The following is a 22,319-nucleotide window of genomic DNA, read 5'->3' as shown; positions in this document are numbered from 1 at the left end:
CTTCTTGTTGGCTTGGTTTACTCTCGGCTTGGTTTTCTAGTGGGGATTGGGGGCCGTCGTCTTGCCACATACTGTCGCCTCTTTTCGTGCGGCGCAGGCGGAGCCGCTTCAGCTTGCTTTCGGTCTTGGTGTTGCTTCTGCACCGTTAGTCAGCTGTCTTGTGCGTCGTTTCACCTCCGGCCTGTTCGTGCGCCGCTTGCACCATCCTGGTCTCTGGTCAGCGTGCTCTGTCTTCTCCTCGGTTGGTAGTGCCCCTTCGGTTCCGGTGTGTTTTTTCGTCGGCTCTTTCCTTTGGGCCTTTGCCTCTGGTGGTCGGTTCGCTGTGTTTTCTTGCTCCTTCGGTTTTAGCGTTTTGGTTGTTTGATGGCAGCAGTCTCCATCTTTTCTGGCGCGGGGTGGGGCTGCTGCATTCTGGAGGGGTCCAGGGTTTGTTGGTGCTTTGTTGGTCGGGCCGGGGGTGTGTCGTTTTTGTGTTCAGTGGCGGCCCTCTGCTGTTGTTTGCGTGCCACGGCGTTTGGGTCCGGAGCGCGTTTTGCGTTGATCCGGTTCTGTTCTTCCCGGTTCGCGGGTGATGGTGTCCCGGGTGGTCAGCCGTGTTCTTGTGGCTAAGCTGCCTGTGTTCTTCCCTCATGCCTGTGGCGTTCGTGGCTTCGCTGCTCTCGCTGCCGTCTGGGCGACGTGGCCTTGCAGTCTTTCGGGCATGGATTTTTGGTGTTCGTGCAGGGGCCTTGCTGCTCGTGGTTCTCGTGTTGTTCCCGGGATTTTCGGGGCTGTGGCGCCTTGGGTTGGCGTTTGCTGCCGGTTGTCTCACCTCCTTGGGGGGTGCGTGGTGTCCGCCTCCCGGTTTTGTCCCTTTGACCTTCCTCTGTGGGTAGTTAGCTCCGGGGAGCCGACGGGGCTCCCCCCAGAAAACCAGCGTTGAATGTAATGAAACGCCATTTTCTGGGTGAGACCCGGAGGCTCCCCGGCAACCCTCCCTCCCTCCGGTCGGCGTTTTTCGCGTGTTTTGACATCCAGCCTCAGAACTGATGGGTGGATAGCCGGCGTGGGAGGTCTGGGGCTCCCCCTTCCCCCTCCCGGGGAGGGGGGAGCTGCGCAGACAGCGGCGCGGTGACGTATGACGTCATACTAGTTTCCGTGTTTTCTGTTGAAGAGTTCTATTCACTAGTTCGGCTTAGGTAGCAATTTTCACCAGAATAGGGGTTTGTTTTGGAATGCTTACCTTTCTGGATGCTTGACCCGGTCGATGGCAGACATAGAATGCTTCCAACCACACGGGGGTTTCTATAGGCCATTGCTCCCCTTGCCTCTCTGAGGGGGCCAGGTTCTGGCTCGTGGTCCCCGGTAGGCCCTAGAACTCCATACACATGACTGATGCCAAAGTCTGACATTAGCATATCAGCCGGTAAAGCTCCGGGGAGCCTCCGGGTCTCACCCAGAAAATGGCGTTTCATTACATTCAACGCTGGTTTTTTGTGCATAAACTTCAACAAATCATGCAAATTTGTCCAAATGATCACAAACGTAACTTAAAAAATAAGAAAATAAAAAATAATTATAAAATTGAATATTGGAAACTTCAAATTGTCAAATCGGGTGCAAAAATATAAAATATCACCAATTGTTAATTTTGTGTTATGCTCTCAGAATAGCATATGATCTTCATTTTCATAGATTTAGAATATAGGTTTTCAGTTTAGTTTACTGTAAAAAAAATCCCCCCCCCCCTTGTATACTTTATATAAGTGATAAAGCCCTAATCTAGTCCCTAATCATCAAAACAACCTAAAGAGACAAAGAAAATAGTTTGAAATCTGAAAAAATTGACCAACAAAAATTTAAAGTACCAAGTTCTACCATTTGTGACCGATTTATTTGTTGACCAATTTCATTCTATCTTCACATAGTTTGGGATGGGTATGCATTCTCCAGATGTTGAGGTTACAACAAAATCAGATAATACTTAAAGGAGACAAAAAAAAAAACACCTAAAAATATATTTTTTGGACATTGGTGAAAGATATTAACATTGGGCAATGTATTTTTATGATATATACCAAAATAGAGTACAATAACATACTTATTATTATTGGTGTTATTATGTGTTACTCAGCAATGCTATAAAGGCACCAGCTGCATATCCACTTTGTGGACACTTCTTACTATTCTTCTTTTGTGCATTGGATAGATGCTTGTATCTCTTTATTACTGCATTATCCATCAGTTCCAGTTTATTGGAGCTGTTCTCCTTATCAACAAAATGTTCTTCGTTTTACAAAAATTGGTCTAAAATCCATTTCTCAAAATATTAGGATGAAACTTTCACGACGCTGAAGTCAATAAGATGGAGATTAGTTTTAACATTTAATATTAATTTTCACATACAGTAATTCAAATATTTTTTTCGCCCAGCCCCAGCTTATACCCGCATTTACAGCCCAGGCTGTAGCAGCTTAAGGGTTAAGTACAAAATAATTTCATTTCTCCATAATATATTTTATGAAGGGGAAGAGGGGCTAATGGAGGGTAAAGTGGAGAGAGGGTGGATGAGGGGAAAGGGCAGGAGGGGTGAGTGTGGATGACAAGGAAAGGGAGAAATTCAGGTAGGGGGTGGTAGGAGAAGGGAGGACACAGGAAGGGGAAATGGGGAGGTAGAGATGTTAAAGATATCTCGACAATGCTTTACAGTTTGGATGGATGGTAAGGTTACTCTTACAAAATAAATAAATGCCACCACTGCTCCTCCTAGAACCTTAATAATTAGGCTAATTGACTCAGGGGTCAAAGGGGGGGCTGGGGGGGACCAGTCAACTAACACAGAGTGCTTAGGGAATTTAAACTAACTATAGATACGTACTGGGTGAATAGAATTCCTTCTGCATTTACTTCATGAATTACATGGGGAATATGTACTCATAAAAATGCTCATAAGATCACAGGTATGTCCAAATCAAATTAAGATTTATATCTCTGAATTAATTAAGGGAAAAAAAATAAAATACACAGGAAAATAATTAACTATTTAATAATGCAAATTAATTAACCCAAAGCTAGTGACATCCTATTCTTTAGAGGCGCAGTAATGAACTATAAATTGTACACGGAACTCGCAGACAAATACCTTTATCACTGCTTCTGCATAGGTGGTGATGTGGCCTCCCGGCCAATACTTCCACCCCCTCTAGCACTAGTCCAAATTACGCTAAAGATCTTTTGCTCTCCATCCTTCAAGGTGAAGTTTGGCTCCACCTACTAAGGCTCATCTTGCCCTAGAAACTCCACTCTTATTTCCAGGCCTACACCCAGTCAGCTTAAACCAGGCGTTAAGGTCCTGGCACTCTCAGGCAATGACAAGCAATGCCTGACCCTTGGCCAATGCAGCTATAAAACTTCAATAAGGTGGGGTTTTCTCACAAACTGGAACTACCGAGTCTGGCCTACCGAGGGGGAGAAGTAACAGGCCTCTCTTGTAATTTGAAATGGCAGTAAACCTTGTGCGCTTGCCATCTAGGGGAAAACAATTAACCGTATATGGTTCAACCACTAGCCAAGGGCTGGGATAGTAGGGGAGAGGGGAGAAAGGAATAATAAGAAAGGGAAGAGGAAGAAGAGGCTTGCTTGTCTGGTCGTTACACTAGTGTGTGTGTAATTACCTAAGTGTAGTTACAGGATGAGAGCTATGCTTGTGGTGTCCCGTCTTCCCAGCACTCATTGTCGTATGATGTTTTGAAACTACTGACAGTTTTGGCCTCCACCACCTTCTCGCTTAGCTAAAATTAGTGTGTGTGTGTAGTTATTATAACTAGTACCATTATTGTTATACAAACCTGGTATATCATGATAATTCTTAAGATGACAAAATATAATCAATTATATAATATAAATTATTAATTTTTCAGAAGATGAGGAGGATGGTCTAGAAAACATGGATGGCATGATAGAGGATGTAGTGGCAAGGATGACCAAAGTCAAGCATATAAAGGGAAAGCTCTTATCTTTTTGTGAGAATCGAAGACCTGCATATTGGGGCACTTGGAATAAAAATAGTTCTTCAGTATCTGCTCGACGGCCTTTTGCAAAAGATGTAAGCACAGTATAAGTCATGGTTTGGAAGGATTTGTCAATTAAGTTTACTGTATATTTCAAGTGTATATATATATTATCATTTTACAGAAAATTAATTCATTTTTTATTTTCTTTATTTACTACTGGATATAAAAGTTTTTATTTATTTGTATACATTACCTCTGGTACAATCTAACTGATATTATACAATAATTCAACTCTTCTAATTTCTCATAATGGGTTTTGTTTTGATATTTGATACACCTTTTACTGCTCATCGACAAACTGTGTTCAACCTTTTTGGCGCTTTCTAGTCTTTGTGTAATTCTGTAGTCTCGTCAGTGTCATTTGTTTTTTAATATGGCAATAAAAGTGCTTGACTCGTATTGCAATTATATTCATTAGATTTTACTATGGTATCTGAGTCCTTATTCTTTACTTCTTTTATCTGCCCTCAGAAAATATTTGATTATGAGTATGACAGTGATGATGATTGGGAAGAGGAGGAAACGGGCGAAAGCTTAAGTGACTCTGAAGGTGAAGAGAAGGAGGAGGAAGGTGACGGGGACCAGTATGAGGTAGACAATGACTTTTTTGTTCCCCACGGCTACTTGTCAGACGATGAAGGCAGGTCGGATGAAGAGGATGCCCAAGCTGAAGCTGTGTCTGAGGTGAGAATACTTTGTTTCATCACATATATCCTCCTTATTTCTTTCTTTTTTCTTTCTTTCTTTTCTTTTTCTTTTTCTTTCTTCTTTCTTTCCTTTTTTTCTTTTTTCTTTCTTTCTTCCTTTCTTTCTTTCTTTTTCTTTCTTTCTTTGTCCTTTTTTCTTTCTTTTCTTTTTCTTCTTTTTCTTCTCTTCTTTCTTTCTTCTTTCTTTCTTCTTTCTTCTTTCTTTTTTCTTCTTAGTCTTTCTTATTTTTTTGTCAATTTTCTTTATTGATGTAAAGCTATAGCCTATGTTGCATGAAGGTATTACTCTTATATATTTTAGTATCTGTAATTGTATGCTGTATACTTATAATATTCTTCTTGGGATATAAGGATAACCTTAAAGTTGTGCATTACATTACAATGCTAGTACTCCATACTAACTTTTCCTCCTGTGTGTGTGTACTTATCTACAGCAATGGGGGGAGAGCTCTAGCTCAGGAACTCTGCCTCAAAGTTGTTGGCAGTGGTGCTTTTACTTATATTTGTCGTGTCGCTCTACTCTTATAAATTTCTTTGGTGTCCCGATTTCTCTAGAAAGAAGAGTAAAGGAGTAATGAAAGAGCATGTGAATAACCCTTAGTATGCTGATTTCAAGTCCTATATTCTTTTTCATTGAATTTACTAAATGGATTTTCTGCAATCGATGCAGTAATGCATTCATAGCTATACTTTTGAATGCAAACAAATTTTCCATTCATTTCCATTGTTTTACGCTTGAAACTGAATGGATTTGTCAGTCATCAGTAGTCAAGTCATTTTGTCAGTAGGTTCAGATCGCTCACTGGTTTGGTCAATCAACACAACCTTCATGTATTAATTATATCCTTCAGCGCTCCCAACAATTAAAGGGGCTAGGTGAATTGTAGATTGAGGAATACCCACACTTACAAATATCTAGATTTCTCCTTGTAAGCTCAGTATGCTTGTGTCAGTTGAACAGTGTGTATTACTGAAAATGTTACATTGCTGACTAAACATTGAACGATTAGAGAAAGATTAAGTGATCTAGTGTTTCTTCACCCTCCAGATGGTATTTTTGCATAAAATGATAAAATATCCATAAGAAAATTGATAATAGTCACAATGCTGCTGTTTAATTACATACAGTACATATATATATATATGGTGGTACCTTGGTATACATCAAATTCATCGTAAAATTTGAATTGGTATATGACGTTTTACTTGGAAGATGACGTCTGTTGATAGGCGTATGGGTCGAACGAGCACATGGTGCTGGGGGCGAGGCACACTCAGTTTGTTTACCTGTGTATCCCTCGTATTTACGACAGCGCTTAAATTCTTTGTGAAGAATTTTGTTGCTTTTCTGCATTTCTTAGGGGAGCCCCTACGGCTCCACAGAGCTTATCCAGGCTGATATGGATATGTTAGACTTTGGCATCTGTCAATGTGAATGGAGTTCTTAGGCCTACCGGGAACCACTAGCCAGAACCTGGCTCCCTCAGAGAGGCACGAGGACCAATGTCCTATAGAAACCCCCATGTGGTTGGAAGCATTCTATGTCTGTCAATGACTGGGTCAGGCACCCAGAAAGGTAAGCATCCCAAAACAAACCCCTATTCTGGTTAAGAAATTGCTACTGAAAGCCGAACTAGTGGACAGAACTCCCAAAACAAAAAACAAGCAAACGAGAATGACGTCACCACGCCGCCGTCTGCACAGCTCCCCCTTTCCCCTCCCGGGGAAGGGGGAGCCCCAGAATCCCAGTTCTGAGACTGAAGTCGTGTGCTCTGATTCCTGATTTGTCTCCAGCTCTGTACCTAATGGTGAGGGGACTGTTCCTTGGTGGTGCGCAAGCCAGGAGTAATTCTTCGGTACTCGGGCTGCATGTGCCTAGGGCTACCTGCCTGGTAAGTACTGGGCTTGGTGCTGCCTTCCACAAGTTCCTTGGGTTCTGCCTTTGCTTGGTTGTTTGCTTCTCGGCTATCGTCCACCCTTTGTGTGCGGGGGGGGGGGGGGTGTTTTTTGGCACCCTTGTTCGCCTTTGGGTAAGAGGCAGTCTGCACTGGTAGGGGCCCAGGGTACTGCACAGCTAGTTGTCACCTCTCATAGCGGCCGGCTCTGTTCCGCCTGGGTACATTGTCCTCTTGCAGGGTTTTATTTTTATTTTTGTTTTCCCTGCATAGTGTGGGGGTCTGCCTTTGCTTGGTTGCCCCCTGTATCTTATAAGATTATCTGTATTTCTGGTGGTATCCTATACTAGGCCCTTGTGAGTGTACACGTCCCGGGGCTTCAGCTGTTAGAAAGTTGTTGGTAGACTTGGATTCCGGTTAGCAGTACCCTGCCTGGGTTTCCATGAGTTACGTCTCAGGACCCTGGGAATCCCCACAGGGGTGCGTGAGTCCGATGGATGAGACCCTTGGGTCCCCCCCCCCTTCCCCCTCGCTTTGTGTAGTTTGAGGGTTGCTCTATTCCCTTGTCTCAGAGTGATTCTTTGCCTCCGTCATGTTGCTTGCTGGGTTTGGTGACACCTTCAACAGAGTCCTGCAAGTTTTGTTACTTGCTCGTGACTCAGTTTACCCAATCTACTGATGTCGCTATTCGGGTACAGGCAGCGCAGACCTTGCATGTTATGTTTAGGTTGATTGCTAACCTGGAAGCCCCAAGGTTGCCCCGTTTTAGTTATAGGGACCCGGACTTATGGATGTTGGTTGCTCTGGCCTTGGTTCAGTCCGCAGCCCCCTCGTCCTTCCCCTGCTGTGGTTCAATCTGGTTCTCCTATGCGTCCGGCTCCGAAACGTCTGAGGGTTTCGGGGTCGGGGCATTGTTTCGAGACTTGGGCAGTCTTGGGGGATGCCCCTTCCGGGGTGGCGACAGAGGCATTCGAGTCGGTTCTCCTTGCCGAAGCGTTTGGGTCTTTTTTTTCCTGATGATTGGTTTGTTCGGTTGCAGCCATCTCCTTTTCTGGCGAAGAATGAGACTGCTGCTTTCTGGAGGGGTCCTTGGGTTGTTTATGCATGGTTGGTTCAGCCAGGGGTGCATCATGTTTGGTGTCTGGTTTTGGCTCTTCGCTGTTCCTTGTGCGTTACGGCCTCTGGCAGGGGATGCGCTTTGGGTTTACCCGGTTTCCCTTCTTTACTGTTCCAGAGCGTGTCTTCCCCCCCCCCCCAGGCCTTTCTTTTCGCAGGATTATTTGGTCTTGCTAGCCTACGGTCTATTCCCGTGCCCATGACATTCGTAAGTTCACGGCTTTGGCTGCTGTTTTTGGTAATATGTCCTGGGCTGACATTCTGGCACAAGGCTTTTTGGAGATCGAACAGGGTCGTGGCTGCACGGTACCTTATTCATTTTCCTGCTCCTTCTCGGCCGTGTGTAGCCTTGGGTCACAGGTTGCAGCCAGTTGTCTCGACTTCGAGTTGAGGAACGAGTGGTGGCCGCCTCATAGGTAAGTCCCCCTCTTTTCCTTCATCTTTGGCTAGGTAACTCCTAGGAGCCGAAGGGGCTCTCCACAGAAAACCAGCGTTGAATGTAATGAAACGCCATTTTCTGTTTGAAACCCAGAGGCTCCCCATCATCCCTTCCTCTGGTCGCCGGTTCTTTGTTTTTGCGTTTTTTTATAGTCGACTGCTGAACTGGGGTTGGCTAGTCGGCATGGGAGGACTGGAGCCCCCCTACCCTCACCCGGGAAGGGGGAAGTTGCACAGACAGCTGCACAGCGGCTGTAGTTGTCATTCTTGTTTGCTTGTTTTCGATTGGAGAGTTCTGTTGGCTAGTTCGGCTTTCAGTTTGCAATTTTTAACCAACTGTAGTTTATTTTGGAATTCCTGCCCTTCTGTGTATCTTACCTGGTAGATGGCAGACATAGACTGCTTCCAATTACACAGGGGTGTCTATAAGCCATTGTTCCTCGAGCCTCATCTGAGGGGGGCCAGGTTCTGGTGTTGGTCCCCGATAGGCTTAGAACTCTATCGATTGACTGTTGCCACGGTTTAATATATGCACACCAGCCCGGCATAGCTCTGGGGAGCCTCCAGGACTCGCCCAGAAAATGGCGTTTCATGACATTCAACACTGGTTTTTTGTTTCCGAGCCCTTTAACTCTCATATATAACATTGTCTGGGAAATTTTATTCTGTGTACTAAACGTGTAACAAAATATATAATAATGAGAGAGTAATCCATTTGTAATCTTGGGACTCCTTGTCTAAACACAGTGTTGTCCCAATTTAAACATGCTTACTTTTTCATCGTTCCTTTCAAATCTAATAAAACATTTAATGTGTTAATATTGTACAGGATGATGATAGCAAGAACAAAGAGAAACTTAAGCTAAAGCAAGCAGAATTTGAGGAGGAGATGAAGAAGAAAACAAAGACTTTAAAACCACGTGTCATGGGGTGCTTATGGATGGCAGATAAAAACAACAATCGAGGTAAGGCATTTTTATTTCTTGTTCATGACGCACTTTTTGTATCTGTTAGATGCATATCGCTAACACACAAGTCCCCACCTCAATGAACCCAGCCTTAACGAATTCCGGGATGGTCCTAACAAATTTATTTGGTACAAATTGGGCCGTGGAACATACAAATGTTGATCAAGTGAGGATTGCGTGCAAGCCTTCACTGAGGCAGCGTGTTGAGAGGTGGCTGTGTTATCATTCATAATCCATTTAATGAAAGTGTAAACTGTTGTGTATTGCTTAAAAATCTTTTAATCAAACTTAACACTTTTGCACTTATATAATGTTTTACAAATTACAGTACAGTATATTATAAAATACTAATAATTAAAAAATAGACAACAGCCAAAATTTAACAAATCTATTAAATACAACAATGTATAATACTGTATTATACAAGTATTATCAATGAATAGTAACTCAAATCTATACACAAATTAAACAATTATTATATATATATATATGTCGTACCTAGTAGCCAGAACGTACTTCTCAGCCTACTATGCAAGGTCCGATTTGCCTAATAAGCCAAGTTTTCATGAATTAATTGTTTTTCGACTACCTAACCTACCTAACCTACCTAACCTAACCTAACGTTTTTGGCTACCTAACCTAATCTAACCTATAAAGATAGGTTAGGTAGGGTTGGTTAGGTTCGGTCATATATCTACGTTAATTTTAACTCCAATAAAAAAAAATTGACCTCATACATAATGAAATGGGTACCTTTATCATTTCATAAGAAAAAAATTAGAGAAAATATATTAATTCAGGAAAACTTGGCTTATTAGGCAAAATGGGCCTTGCGTAGTAGGCTGAGAAGTGCGTTCTGGCTACTAGGTACGACATTATATATATATATATATATATATATATATATATATATATATATATTAGAGAGAGAGATATAGATATATATATATATATAGAGAGAGAGAGAGATATATATAGAGAGAGATAGATATATATATAATCTCTATCTATCTATCTTCTAAGCCACAAGTCCATAAACATGTTCTAACAGCAGGCTGAGAGCTTTCCCATCCCATAGCTCATGGTAAGCCTTACCTAATCACTGTTGGATGAACAGAGCATAGCTCTCATCCTGTATCTACACTTGGTCACTTGGGTAATTACACACAGTATATTTTAAATCTAACATCTTATCTATGGACTTGCAACATAATGTACATACCGTATTAAACGAGTATACTATCAGAACAATTTCTGAGGTAATTAACAAGACTGTACTTTTTTTTCAGCATATGATCAACTTTTAAAGATCTTGAACCCACACAAGGCAGTAAGACTCTGCTCCCAGTTGCCAATTGGTACTCGGTATGGGGGAGTGCAGCTTGCAGATAACAAAGACAAGCCAGAAGATGAGGCTGCTGCTGATGACAAAAATGGTGCAAGGCTAAAATATTTTAAGACATTCCCTGAAGAAGGTTAGATATATTTTATTCAGAGTATAACAAAAATTAAATCCTTGTTATCTTAAGTTTCTTCCTTTTATAAATTTTTCAAAGGATCACATTTACTTTTTTTACTTTTTCTTCCTATATTTTATTTTCTTGTATTCATAAAAAATATTTGAAATATCTTTAAAAAAAAATACTATATAATTTTGTTGAATATTTCTGTGGGGAACCCCTTGTGGCTCCCTGAACTTACTATGCTGATACTACAAGGTGCCATCATATCAGAGTTCTTATTGGCCTACCAGGCACCATGAGCCAGAACCTGGCCCTCCTCAGAGAGGCACAGGGAGCAGTGGCACCATGAATAATTTTAGTTAAAATTAAAATTTAGTAAAAATTTACTTATGTCTGCCATCACCAAGGAAGGGCACCCAGAAACTCAGTGAAAAAAATAGACCACAACTTGGTTAAAGCAGTGGAGCTTACAAAGCAGTTATACTGGAGCCTCAAACAGCCAAAAGAACTTCCCCCAACAAAGTAAACAAACTATTGAAAATTTGTGAAACTAGCCTGAATTTACTTAACACCTCCCCACCACCTCTTGTTTGAGGGAGGGAGGGATGCAGTCAGGGTCATCCGGCTGCTCCATCTCCAGTTCTTTGCTGATGTAGGCAGTATCTGGTCGCCCTCTCTGAACACTAGTTCCAGTCTCCTGTCTTTTGCAAAGACGTGTTTGCCTTTGTGGCTGTTTCTTGCGCGTTTTGTGTCACATTATCCAAGAATTTTGTGCACTTGATGCTGCATCTGCTCATGGTTCCCTTTCTTGGATGCTCCTTAAGTGCTACCCTTGTGCAGTCAGGGTTATCTTCCCTGATATGCTCCCTTAAGAAATCTCCTCACTTGTGGTGACCCTCACCCTTCCCTCACCCCTCATCAGATACTCCAGTTATCTTGGGCATGCTATCTTTCCTGGGATTGGGAGGGGGAGTGCACTGTTTGCACAACCTTATCGGCATGCCACGGTAGGCCTTATGGTTTAATACCTGCTTGATACTATGATTCTCCCTGGTTACTCGTCTGCATTTGGTGCTTGGGAGTTTTGGGGAGCTTTTAAGTTTTCATTCCCAACCCTTTTTTAGCCTCCGCAGGAGGAACTGGCTCAAATGCCTCCGTCCACAACCCGAATGGGCAGCCCCCAAAGCTGTCAGTCTCATTACCAACTAAACCCTGCCCTGACTCAGAAACCCCTCAAGACATTTGGGAGCCGGGAGCAGGACGAACAACAGGGGAAAGGACTAGGGTCACAGGCGGAACCAAACTCGAGGCTACTAACACCCCTAAGTCCGGGTCCCTATAACCAAAGAGGGGCATTTGGGTGGGCAACCAATCTAGTGTGTTGCAGCAACCTAAACCTCGCATGCAGTGCAATGTGGATGCCGCATGTACCCGTATATCAATGTTTTCATAATGGGTAAATTGGAGACCAAGCAGAGAGCACGACTCGCAAGATTCCTGGTCAATGGTGTCGTTGACCCAACAGGCAGCATGATGGAGGCAAAAACGGTTACTGTGACCCTGAGGCAAGAGCACACAGCAACCTTCGAACTCGCACAAGGCAAGCTGGAACTTGGAGGACTCATCCATAGGTCTAATGAGCCCCAATTGGGATTTCCAGGGCCCGCAGGCTGACTGCTACGGGAAGCCCAGGCAAGGTACTTCAAAACTGGCTAGTCCCAAGCTAACAAGGGAAGCTGCTAAAGCTGAACCCCTGTGACATTGCGTACCAAGTACTACTTGGTACGCAATGTTCACAGCCTAGGGAAGAAAACTCTTCAGCGCATGCAGCCCCTGTACTCGCAAATTTCCCCCTGACCACCATGCCATACACACAGCAGGATACTTCTAAGTTATACAACTGTACAGATTCTGGGGCCAGAATCAACGTCCGCCTCCTTCCCCACTCCCGGCGAGGGGAGGGCTGCATGGAAAATGGCGTGGCAGCGCAGTGTGGCATTTGCTCGTTTGCTACTTTTTCTGTGGGGAGCCCCTACGGCTCCCTGGAGCTTATCGGGCTAATGTATGTTATATTAGACCAGGACAATAGCTAAGGAGTTCAGACCTACCAGGGACCAGCGCCAGAACCTGGCCCCTTCAGAGAGGTTTCAGGGAGCAATGGCCCTGGAAAACCCCCTTGTGGTTGGGGTTTTCCTTATCTGCTATCGACCGGGGTTAGGCACCCAGAAAGGTAGGCATAACAAAACAAACCCCACATGGTAAAAAACTAAAACAAAAAACTGAACAGAGAGGTAAAAACTCCCTACAATCCCAAGGAAACAAGCAAACATCACACTTTACTGCAGCGCCGATCGTCCGTGCAGCCCTCCCCGCCCCGAGAGGGGAAGGGGGAAGCCTCGGACCTCACCGTGCCGGCTGCCTAACATAAGTTCGTAAGCTAATGTCAACCGGGATAGAATCTTCTCTAGCCTCGGTTTCCAAGGCGGTGTTTGCCTTGTGTGGCGTTCACTGCCGTGTGTTGTGTTGTGCGGTGGCCAGGTGTTCCTCATCAGTACCAGGGCTGCATGCGCTTAGGAGATTCCTTCCCTAAGTGCCCTGTGAGAACTACCCCTGTGTGACAAGGTTATCTTCCCTGGGGCGTTCGGGCACCATTCCCGTAGAGGTTCTTGCTGCTCGGCATTTGCCTCGCCCTTGGGGCCAGCTGGGGCTTGGGGCCCTTGTTTGGCCCAGGGTAGGGACTGGTATTCTGCTGATTAGGGCGTCAAGGTGTTGCGCGACCTGACACCTAAGTGGCGACCGGTTCCTGTTGCCTCTGGAGATGGTGTACTTTTGCGGGGTTTTTCTTTTCATTTGCCTGGTGGGGGTCTGCCTAGTGTGGCTATAGTTTCACTGGTAGTGTTTGGTGGCCCTCTGCTAGGTACCCGTGATTGTACACGTCGCAGGGGTTTTCAGTGTTGTCCTCTACCCTCTTGTTATTTTTGGGTTTCTTAACCGGTTAGCAACACCATGCCTGGGCTTCCCGTAGCAGTCAGCCTTTCGGGCCCTGGAAACCCCTGTCTGGGCTCGGTGGACCATTGAATGTGTGTTCCGGGTTCCAACCCGTCTTGTACGGGATCGTTGGTTGCTGTGCCCTTGTCTCCGAGTGACAGTCACCACTTTTACCTCTGTCCTGTTGCCTGTTGGGTCACTCACTGACACCTTCACCCTGGTTGATACCTGGTTGATGGGGTTCTGGGAGTTCTTCTACTCCCCAAGCCCGGCCCGAGGCCAGGCTCGACTTGTGAGAGTTTGGTCCACCAGGCTGTTGCTTGGAGCGGCCCACAGGGCCACGTACCCACCACAGCCCGGCTGATCCGGAACTTCTCTTAGAAAACCGTCCAGTTTTCTCTTGAAGATGTCCACGGTTGTTCCGGCAATATTTCTTATGCTCGCTGTATGTTATATTAGTCTTGAGTCTTGCGAGAAAGATTCTCTGTTGTTCTCCAGTACTCTCCTGATGTTATTACTGTTCAGAGTACAGGCGGCATCCGTGTTGCAAGCTAGGTTAGGTTGCTGCAACATGCTAGGTTGGTTTCCCACTCGGATGCCCCAGGGCCGCTCCATTTTGGTTACGTGCTGTTCGCTCCCTTTCCCTCCCTGTTCCCGGATCCGGACCATCTGCGGGTTTCGGGGTCGGGGCGAGGTTTAGTTGGGGCAAAGACTCGGGCGGTTTCGGGGGCTGCCCCGTTCGGGTTGAGGATGGAGGTTTTCGAGCCTGTTCCTCCTGCCAAGGCTTCTGGGTCTTACCAGCGGCCCTTTCTTGCTGCCTTTCCAATGGACTCTTCCTTTTCTTTAAGGGCGGAGGGCTTGGAGGCCGGCTCTGCCCTAGGGCCTCTGTTGCAGGTTCCCGGGGCTGTGGGGATGCTTGCTAGCAGTTCTGGGATGGTTTGCCCTTGCCTGGGTTTTCTGCTTCTGGGCGGAGTTTTTCGCCCATCCAGTCTGCTTGCTTCCCACTTTTGCAGGCATGTTTTCGTATCTTTTGCGTCGGTCACAGCCCTCCGTTCTGGTGGCCATTTTCTTCTGCCGGTTTCCCGGCGTGGCCACCAGGGCGGCGTTGCGGTTTGTTTACATGCGCCTGGGTGTGCGAGCGAGCATCTTCGAGTTTTTTCACCTTTTCATTTTGTCTGTTTTGGGTCTGGGCCCCCTAGGGTTTGGGCTCAGTGTCCCTGTCTTATGCTTACTCCCACACCTTGTCCCTCGGTTTTCGGTCTGTTTTGATCGTTTCCCTGAGGGTTCTGTCTGGGGCTGTGCTTTGCCTTTCTGTGGTGTATCTCCACCGGCAAATGTGGTGGTTTGGGCTCCCCCTGGTTCGATTCCGGGTTCTGTTGGGTTCTTTGGTTTCGTTCTGGAGGTTTCTTCCTCTTGGGGCCCCCTTTGTGAGTTCAGGGGGCTCTCTCTCTTCATGTGTGACCCAGTTCTGCCTTCTGGTGTTCCGGGGTCTTCCTGGCTTGCAGACTGATCTTTTTGGGTCTTGGCATGTGTTGTGGTCGTGCTGGGACTTTGGGGTTTGTTGTCGAGGTGGGCCTTTTGATGCAGTTTTGTGCCTTCTTCGCCTGGCTGGCATGGTGCTCTCTGCCCACTGGTCGGCGGCTTGTAATTTTCTTTTCGCGCGCGCGTGTGTGTACACATGTACATGTACATGTGTACACTGTGTGTGTGTGTGCACATGTGTGTAATACACCTTGTGTGTGCATGTATTTATATGTGTATGTGTTTATATATACATGTGTATATACATAATATTTATGTATATACAGTATGTGTATATGTATACTTTTTCTTTCGGAAGGGGCTCTGTTTCCTTCGCTGTTGACGGGGCGCTAGGGGAGCAGCTTGCTCTGTTGACTCTCGCATGGTCCCGCAGTTAGTGAGCGCTTTTGATTGTCTTCCGGCCTCTGGTGGCAGCAGCGGACGTCGTCTTCCCCTTTGGGGGGTTCAGGGCTGGCGGGGTGGACTTCTTCCCCTGCGCTTCGTCCTGTTATCTTAGTGGGTGCGTTGGATGTGGTGGATCCGCCCCATCCTTCTGGGGATCCTCTCTGCTGTGTGCAGACATGGGCCTGGCAAATCTGTGGTTCTTCTGGACTTCTTCAGTCTGCGCACTGGATTCTATGCCCTCGTCGGAGGACTGTTGTCTCCTGTCTGGCTTCTGTTGGGGCCGGGTGCCTGGATGGTGGCCCTGGACCTCCAGGTCAATTCTTGGCATGTTCCTCTCCAGTTTTCCGGGACTGGCACAGTTGGTGGTGGGGCTTCAGGCTTGCCGCTTTTGTTGCCTTCCCTAGTTTGTAATTGGTACTTGGTGTATTGACGCATCTTTACGGATCTTGGTCCCCTGTCTGAGTCTGCTTGCGATTCGGTGTCTGGCCTACCTCGACAGCTGGTTGGTGTGGGCTCCCAGTCGGTCTGCTTGTCTGCTTGCCAGGGGTGTGGTTTTTTCCAGATCGATGGGTTTGGTTCCTGATGATCTGGAGGCCGTTTCATCTGTTTCCGTCCCGGGTTCGAACCTGGCTGGGTCTTGTTTAGGGCTCTTGGGCCGCCCTTAACAAGAGGGCGGCCCAAGCCCTCTTGTTTAGTTCTTGGGCCTAGAAAACTCTGATTTTTTTGGTACCCATTCGAAGCGCGCGCACGAGGTTGGTTGTGTACGAGTTGGATGCCTGAGGCCGTCAGTGAGCGGCAGGCATTTTGGAAAAAAATCCCAGAATGCCCCAGGCCCGAGGGTAGCCTCAGTTTTGATCGAGCAACCATAGCCGATGTACGCACCTCCAACTCTCAGTCGCCTGTGGGATGCGCTGTTGCAAAACCGCTTTCTCCAGGAGAGAGAAACGGTTTATTGTTTAAAAAAGAAACGGAATATTATATTGATGACCCAAGGGTCAATAGAGACATAACACAAGGGGTCCAGTGGAAGTGAAACACATACAGATTAAGGCGTTACTGTGAGTGCGTATCATTCAGGGCGAGCTGCAGTGAAGCGTCACAGGTCATCGCCCTTGCCAGTACTATAACCCCGCTGGGGTTATAAAAGCTGGTTTGGCCAGATGAAAATTCGACCATACCGTATTAATCCCATCTGCCTTTGGCTCTAGACGCATGGTGGAGGAGGGGGTGGGTGGGTGGTGTCGGGAGGGTGGGAGCGTTGGGAGGAACCACCTGGGTATAGGAATTACCATTAATTTTAGAACAATTAATCATAGCCAAAAACAAATGAAATAAGTACTAGTAATTATGTAATAACAAATAAATAAGTTTCCTAAAAGCAGTGTGCACAGGCTGAAGTTTCCTTCAAAAATATTGTTCGTTTTTTTTTTCCTCCTGGCGGCCTACGTAACATGCTATAGCTGCCCCAAGTGGACTCGTCCAACACTGGTCAACCCATGTGCGTCCGTCCCTCGTGTTATACGCAGTGCTGCGCCATTAGTGAAATATTTTTTTTAATAACTTTTTTATTTTCATAGTTTAAACATTTTTGGCCAAGACTGTCTGGTAGCAGCATCAATCGTTCTGGAGGTGTTAAGAGGAAGAAGGTTGTCCTAGCAATTAAAGACAAGTTACGTGTTGTTCAACCAGTGAGGCGTCACAGGCAGCCAAATGCCTTCAACAAGTGAGGCGCCACAGGCAGCCAAATGCCTTCAACAAGTGAGGCGCCACAGGCAGCCAAGCGCCTTCAACAAGTGAGGCTTCACGGGCAAGCCAAGCGCCTTCAACAAGTGAGGCTTCACAGGCAAGCCAAGCGCCTTCAACAAGTGAGGCTTCACGGGCAAGCCAAGCGCCTTCAACAAGTGAGGCTTCACAGGCAAGCCAAGCGCCTTCAACAAGTGAGGCTTCACAGGCAAGCCAAGCGCCTTCAACAAGTGAGGCTTCACAGGCAAGCCAAGCGCCTTCAACAAGTGAGGCTTCACAGGCAAGCCAAGCGCCTTCAACAAGTGAGGCCTCACAGGCAAGCCAAGCGCCTTCAACAAGTGAGGCCTCACAGGCAAGCCAAGCGCCTTCAACAAGTGAGGCCTCACAGGCAAGCCAAGCGCCTTCAACAAGTGAGGCCTCACAGGCAAGCCAAGCGCCTTCAACAAGTGAGGCCTCACAGGCAAGCCAAGCACCTTCAACAAGTGAGGCCTCACAGGCAAGCCAAGCGCCTTCATCAAGTGAGGTGCAAGCAAGTGCCTTCAACCAGTGAGGCCTCACAGGCAACCCAAATGCCTTAACCAGTGAGGCTTCAGCAGCTGGCAGTCAAAACTAACTTTGCTTAATGAACTGTACAGTAATTTTAAGTGTTAATTTTAGTGTTGTGTTAGTATAGGTTACGTAAATTGTCAAGAATTTTTAACTTCAAGATGTGTGGCATCAATCAAGAAGACAAACACCAACAAGGTAAGTTGAGGTTTCTAGTTGAATATTTAATAATTATATGTGGCAAGGCATTCAAATTATGTTGTTTGTAGTATAAAAATAGTTGGAAATGGTCACTTTTGGACTCGTATGTGAAAAAGTACCATTATCCGAAAAATGTGATAATCCGGCTGGGGGTCCTTCCCATATAGTCCGGATGATCGAGTGGAGACAGTATTTTCCTCACCACCGCCTCCTCCATCTCCCATTTTTGACGAAAGTGATACTATCGAGTCATTTTCTGAGTTTAGTGACGCTGCTTCTGATACAAGTAGCATAGATGAGGCAAAGGCTAGCAGCTGCCGTCGTTGCGGTGTTACCAGGTGCAGATCTGCTGTCTCGGCAGGTCGCCTTGCCAGGCGTCATGTATTCCCTCACAACGACACTGACGACAGTGTTACTCTACATCTTTCCCTGCTCGCCCTACTAGTAAACAAGGTAGAAGACCTCCAACTCCCCCCCCCCCCCCATAGGAGATTTAGTGCAAGAAAACGCACCCATAGTGGAGTCGCTCGTGACGGTGCTGCAAGGAGAACGGGTGAATTTGTATGGGAGGACTGAGATATTTTTGTATGCACACACACGCCTCAATTTGATGATAGTGATGTGGGGGGTTGCACCCATGTTCCCGTACACAGGTGAAGACGTGATGGAAATGGAATATTTTCTTGTATATTTTGATGAGCAATTCATGCAACATCTTGTTGCTGAAACCAACAGATATGCAGGGCAACTTATTGAAGGTGGAATATTACAGGCTTCGCGTATGATACGTTGGAAGGACACCACTGTGGCTGAGCTGTATGTGTTCTTTGCTCTATGTATGCTCCAAAAACATTCGGAGAAGCAAGTCATACAGGATTATTGGAACAAAGAAGCTGCTGTTCCATCACCTGTGTTCAACAAATACATGTCACGAGAAAGTTTCCTGATACTACTACAGTGCCTGCACTTTGAAAACCTTGAAAATTTTGATAGAAATGATCGTCTTTGGAGAGTGCGAAAAGTGTTCAATGATCTCAGAGGGATATTTCGTGATTTGTACCTTTACAGAATGTTGTCGTTGATGAATCCCTAGTTCTTTTCGAGGGACGTCTTCTCTTCAAACAGTACATCCCATCGAAACGGCACTGTTTTGGCCTCAAATTTTTTGTATTGTACGACTGTGAAACCGGAATGGTGATCGATATGATATTATATTCTGGTACAGATGTAGACATACCCTCGGAGGATCCTCTTGGGTTTTCCGACAGTGTAGTGAAGACACTAATGGAACCACTGATGAACAAGGGGCACATTCTGTACACTGACAATTATTATACCAGCCCCTTGCTAACAAAGTTCTTGCTTGAACATAACACGGGAGTGTGTGACACTGTAAAGACATATAGGAAAGAAATGCCAGTTTTTTTTTTAAATAATATTGGTGTAGGTGATTGTGAACTTAAAAATGTGACAAAATATTAGCAGTGCATTGGAAAGACAAACGTGAAGTCAGTATGTTGACAACTATTCACACTGGTGAAATGCTTGACAGTGGCAAAGTGAGGTATCGAGGTGATGGATCATTGACTACAATATAAATATGAGACTTGTAGATAAATGTGACATGATGGTTGGTGCCGTCGAGTGTGTCCACAGAACTGTAAAGTGGACAAGGAAATTCTTCTTTCGTCTTGTGGACGTAACAGTGCTCAACTGTTTCAACATGTTTTTGATGAAAAACGGGCAAAAAAACATCAATTCGAGTGTTCTGCTGTCACAATTACTCGTCAAATATGGCCAGGAAGATAGCGCAAGGGCAGTTTATCATGCCCCAACCAGAGCGCCTTTAGTTTCCAACAGACTGGCTGGTAAAGAGGCTTTTGCAATTCACAAGCCTGCCTACCTACCACCTACAGGAACTAAGGCCAAAGGCAGATGTGAGAGCATTGTTTGCAAGCACTCAGAACAAAAACCAAGGAAGAGAAAATCTGTGTGTACCATATGCGTCGAGTGCAAAGTCCTGCTGTGTCTCATGGACTGCTTCATTGAATATTACCCCCTTGCTAAGTACAAAGAGTGCAATACAGTGTGTTGCTTTTTAAATAGTGTGTGAAACTGTGTATAATGTATTATTTGTGAATGTAGAACAAGTAATATTGCAACAATAAACATTTATTGAGGACACTTTAGTGACACATGTACAGTATCTCAGTTCCATGGAACATTATGGACGTTGTACTTTATATGCATTGTCAGGACACACACACACATACATCTGATACAATACAAAAAAAAATTAGAAAGCATTGAAAATACATAGAAATAATAATTGTAAATATAATTGTGGCAACTGATGGGTCTTGAATGGCCCGCGCGACGTGTTTGGACGTGTCATGCACGGGCGACCAGCCCTTGATGACATCACAGCACATCTTGTCCACATCCTCACAGTCACAGTAAGTGGAATTTGTCATTTATTTTTATATACACATTTTCAGGGAAGGGAATTCGTTATTTTAAAAAGAAAAAATAATTTTTTGGGTTGGGAACACTTGATTTCATGTGCACCTGGGGAATTTCATAATAAACTCGGCGCAGCACAGTGGTTAAGTAGGGAAAGCTTGCCTCTGTTCAGTCTTCGGTTCAATTGTCTTACCATGTAGGGTCTGTTTTGTTATACCTACCTTTCTGGGTGCCAACCCCGGTCAATGGCAGACAAGGAATGCCTCCAATTAAGAGGTTTCCTTAGACCATTGCTCCCTTTGCCTCTCTGAGGGGAGCCAGGTTCTGGCTTGTGGTCCCCAGTAAGCTGAACTCAAATTGACTGATGCCCCAGACTAATATAACACACATCAGCCTGATAACTCCAGGGAGCCTCCGGTGCTCACCTAGAAAATGGCGTTCCATTACATAAAACGCTGGTTTTTTCATCATAATGCAAATTGATATATTTACTTATTGTTTTGGTTAATACTTAGTTTCTTGTTTGCAGCTGTTCCATCACTAATTCGGTTGCTTCATGGAAATCGCAATGGTAAAGTCTTCCTCTCCCGGGAGTTTCCAGATTTCTGGAGGAACAAAGAAGTAGAGGGCAATGTAGAGAATATGAGTAACCCAAAGACACACAGTGGTAAGTATTTCAATGTACAGTATTTTTCATTGTGAATTTACTAAATCTATTTCCTGCATTTAATGCGTAAGGGTCCAGGGTGAACCATAGCGTTCTTACTGTACAAATTAAGTCCGACCAGTTGTTGGGAGAGAATGGGGAAATTTCATTTTGTTTTGGGTATGGACATTTCTATAAAGTGCTTTACTGCTACAGAACTGCCAAGATACTGCTTTGAATACTTTAATAGTGCGATGATACCATTTAACTGTTATGGCGGCCAGTGTAGGATGTATTGTGTATATCAGGAAATCTTTGACACTTTCCACCATACTTTTCTATCCTTCCCAGGCTACACACTACATCTTAGTGTATAGTTTAAGAACAGCAAACTAAATAAGGTAATGGTGACAGGGCAGTGCTAAAAGCATTCCGTATTCACATCTGAATGTGATGGTCACATAGAATGCAATAAGAAATTTCATTTGACCCTTCCACTGCACAACATTGCTGGAGAAGTTTTAAAGTACAGTACCTGTACTTGTATATAACCTGTGTATATAGTGTAATATCCGACAAAGTATTTGTTCACTGTTTGATGAACATAATTGAATCAACAATATGCACACCATATTTTTGGGTACAGCAATGATTCACTCATTTCGGACCGTCCTTGCCCATTCTCAGAATGGTCCAGGACGGGCCGAAACGTCGTCGTCCCTTCACCTTCTAGTGTGTGGTTTGGTCAACATACTTTAGCCATGTTATTGTGACTCATCGCCTGCACAATGATTCACTCATTTTATTATATAAATATATCACACTACACACTATTGAATAATATTACAGCAAAAAACTACGAAAAGTCAATCACGAGACATTTAAATAATTAGGTGATTATCTCTGTGGCCACTCCTGCCTGACAGCTGGCGAGCAACAGACCGTCTGGGATGCACTCTGAGTTGGCCCCTGTTTTTTGCCAGACTTCCCTACCCTATAGAGGGCAATATATGCCACTTAGGATTTTTTTATTATTTTTCCCATGATCAGAGAACACAAATTAACAGGTTTAGAAGATTTTTTTTTTTTTTTTTTGTATGCACCTGTGGGTGACAAATGCTAATTAGCCCTGAGCAACACAAGGGTTAAAAGGTCTTCATAGAATTT

The 22,319-nt window shown here is 45.0% G+C and overlaps 1 protein-coding gene across 1 annotated transcript in view; it reads left to right on the top strand.

Annotated features, from left to right (window-relative positions):
• Positions 1 to 22,319, top strand: part of LOC123757256 (axoneme-associated protein mst101(2)) — an 80,466-nt gene that overhangs the window by 44,229 nt on the left and 13,918 nt on the right. The window contains exons 7-11 of the mRNA XM_045740779.2: positions 3,900 to 4,084; positions 4,524 to 4,736; positions 9,038 to 9,173; positions 10,466 to 10,651; positions 21,036 to 21,173. Coding sequence (XP_045596735.2) covers positions 3,900 to 4,084; positions 4,524 to 4,736; positions 9,038 to 9,173; positions 10,466 to 10,651; positions 21,036 to 21,173 — 858 coding nt within the window. The remainder of the gene's footprint in view (positions 1 to 3,899; positions 4,085 to 4,523; positions 4,737 to 9,037; positions 9,174 to 10,465; positions 10,652 to 21,035; positions 21,174 to 22,319) is intronic.

This window comes from Procambarus clarkii, chromosome 13 (genome assembly GCF_040958095.1).
Source record: "Procambarus clarkii isolate CNS0578487 chromosome 13, FALCON_Pclarkii_2.0, whole genome shotgun sequence".
NCBI classification, from domain to species: Eukaryota; Metazoa; Arthropoda; class Malacostraca; order Decapoda; family Cambaridae; genus Procambarus; species Procambarus clarkii.
The sequence above is the reverse complement of the archived record's forward strand: the minus strand, read 5'-3'. Positions and strand labels throughout refer to the sequence as shown.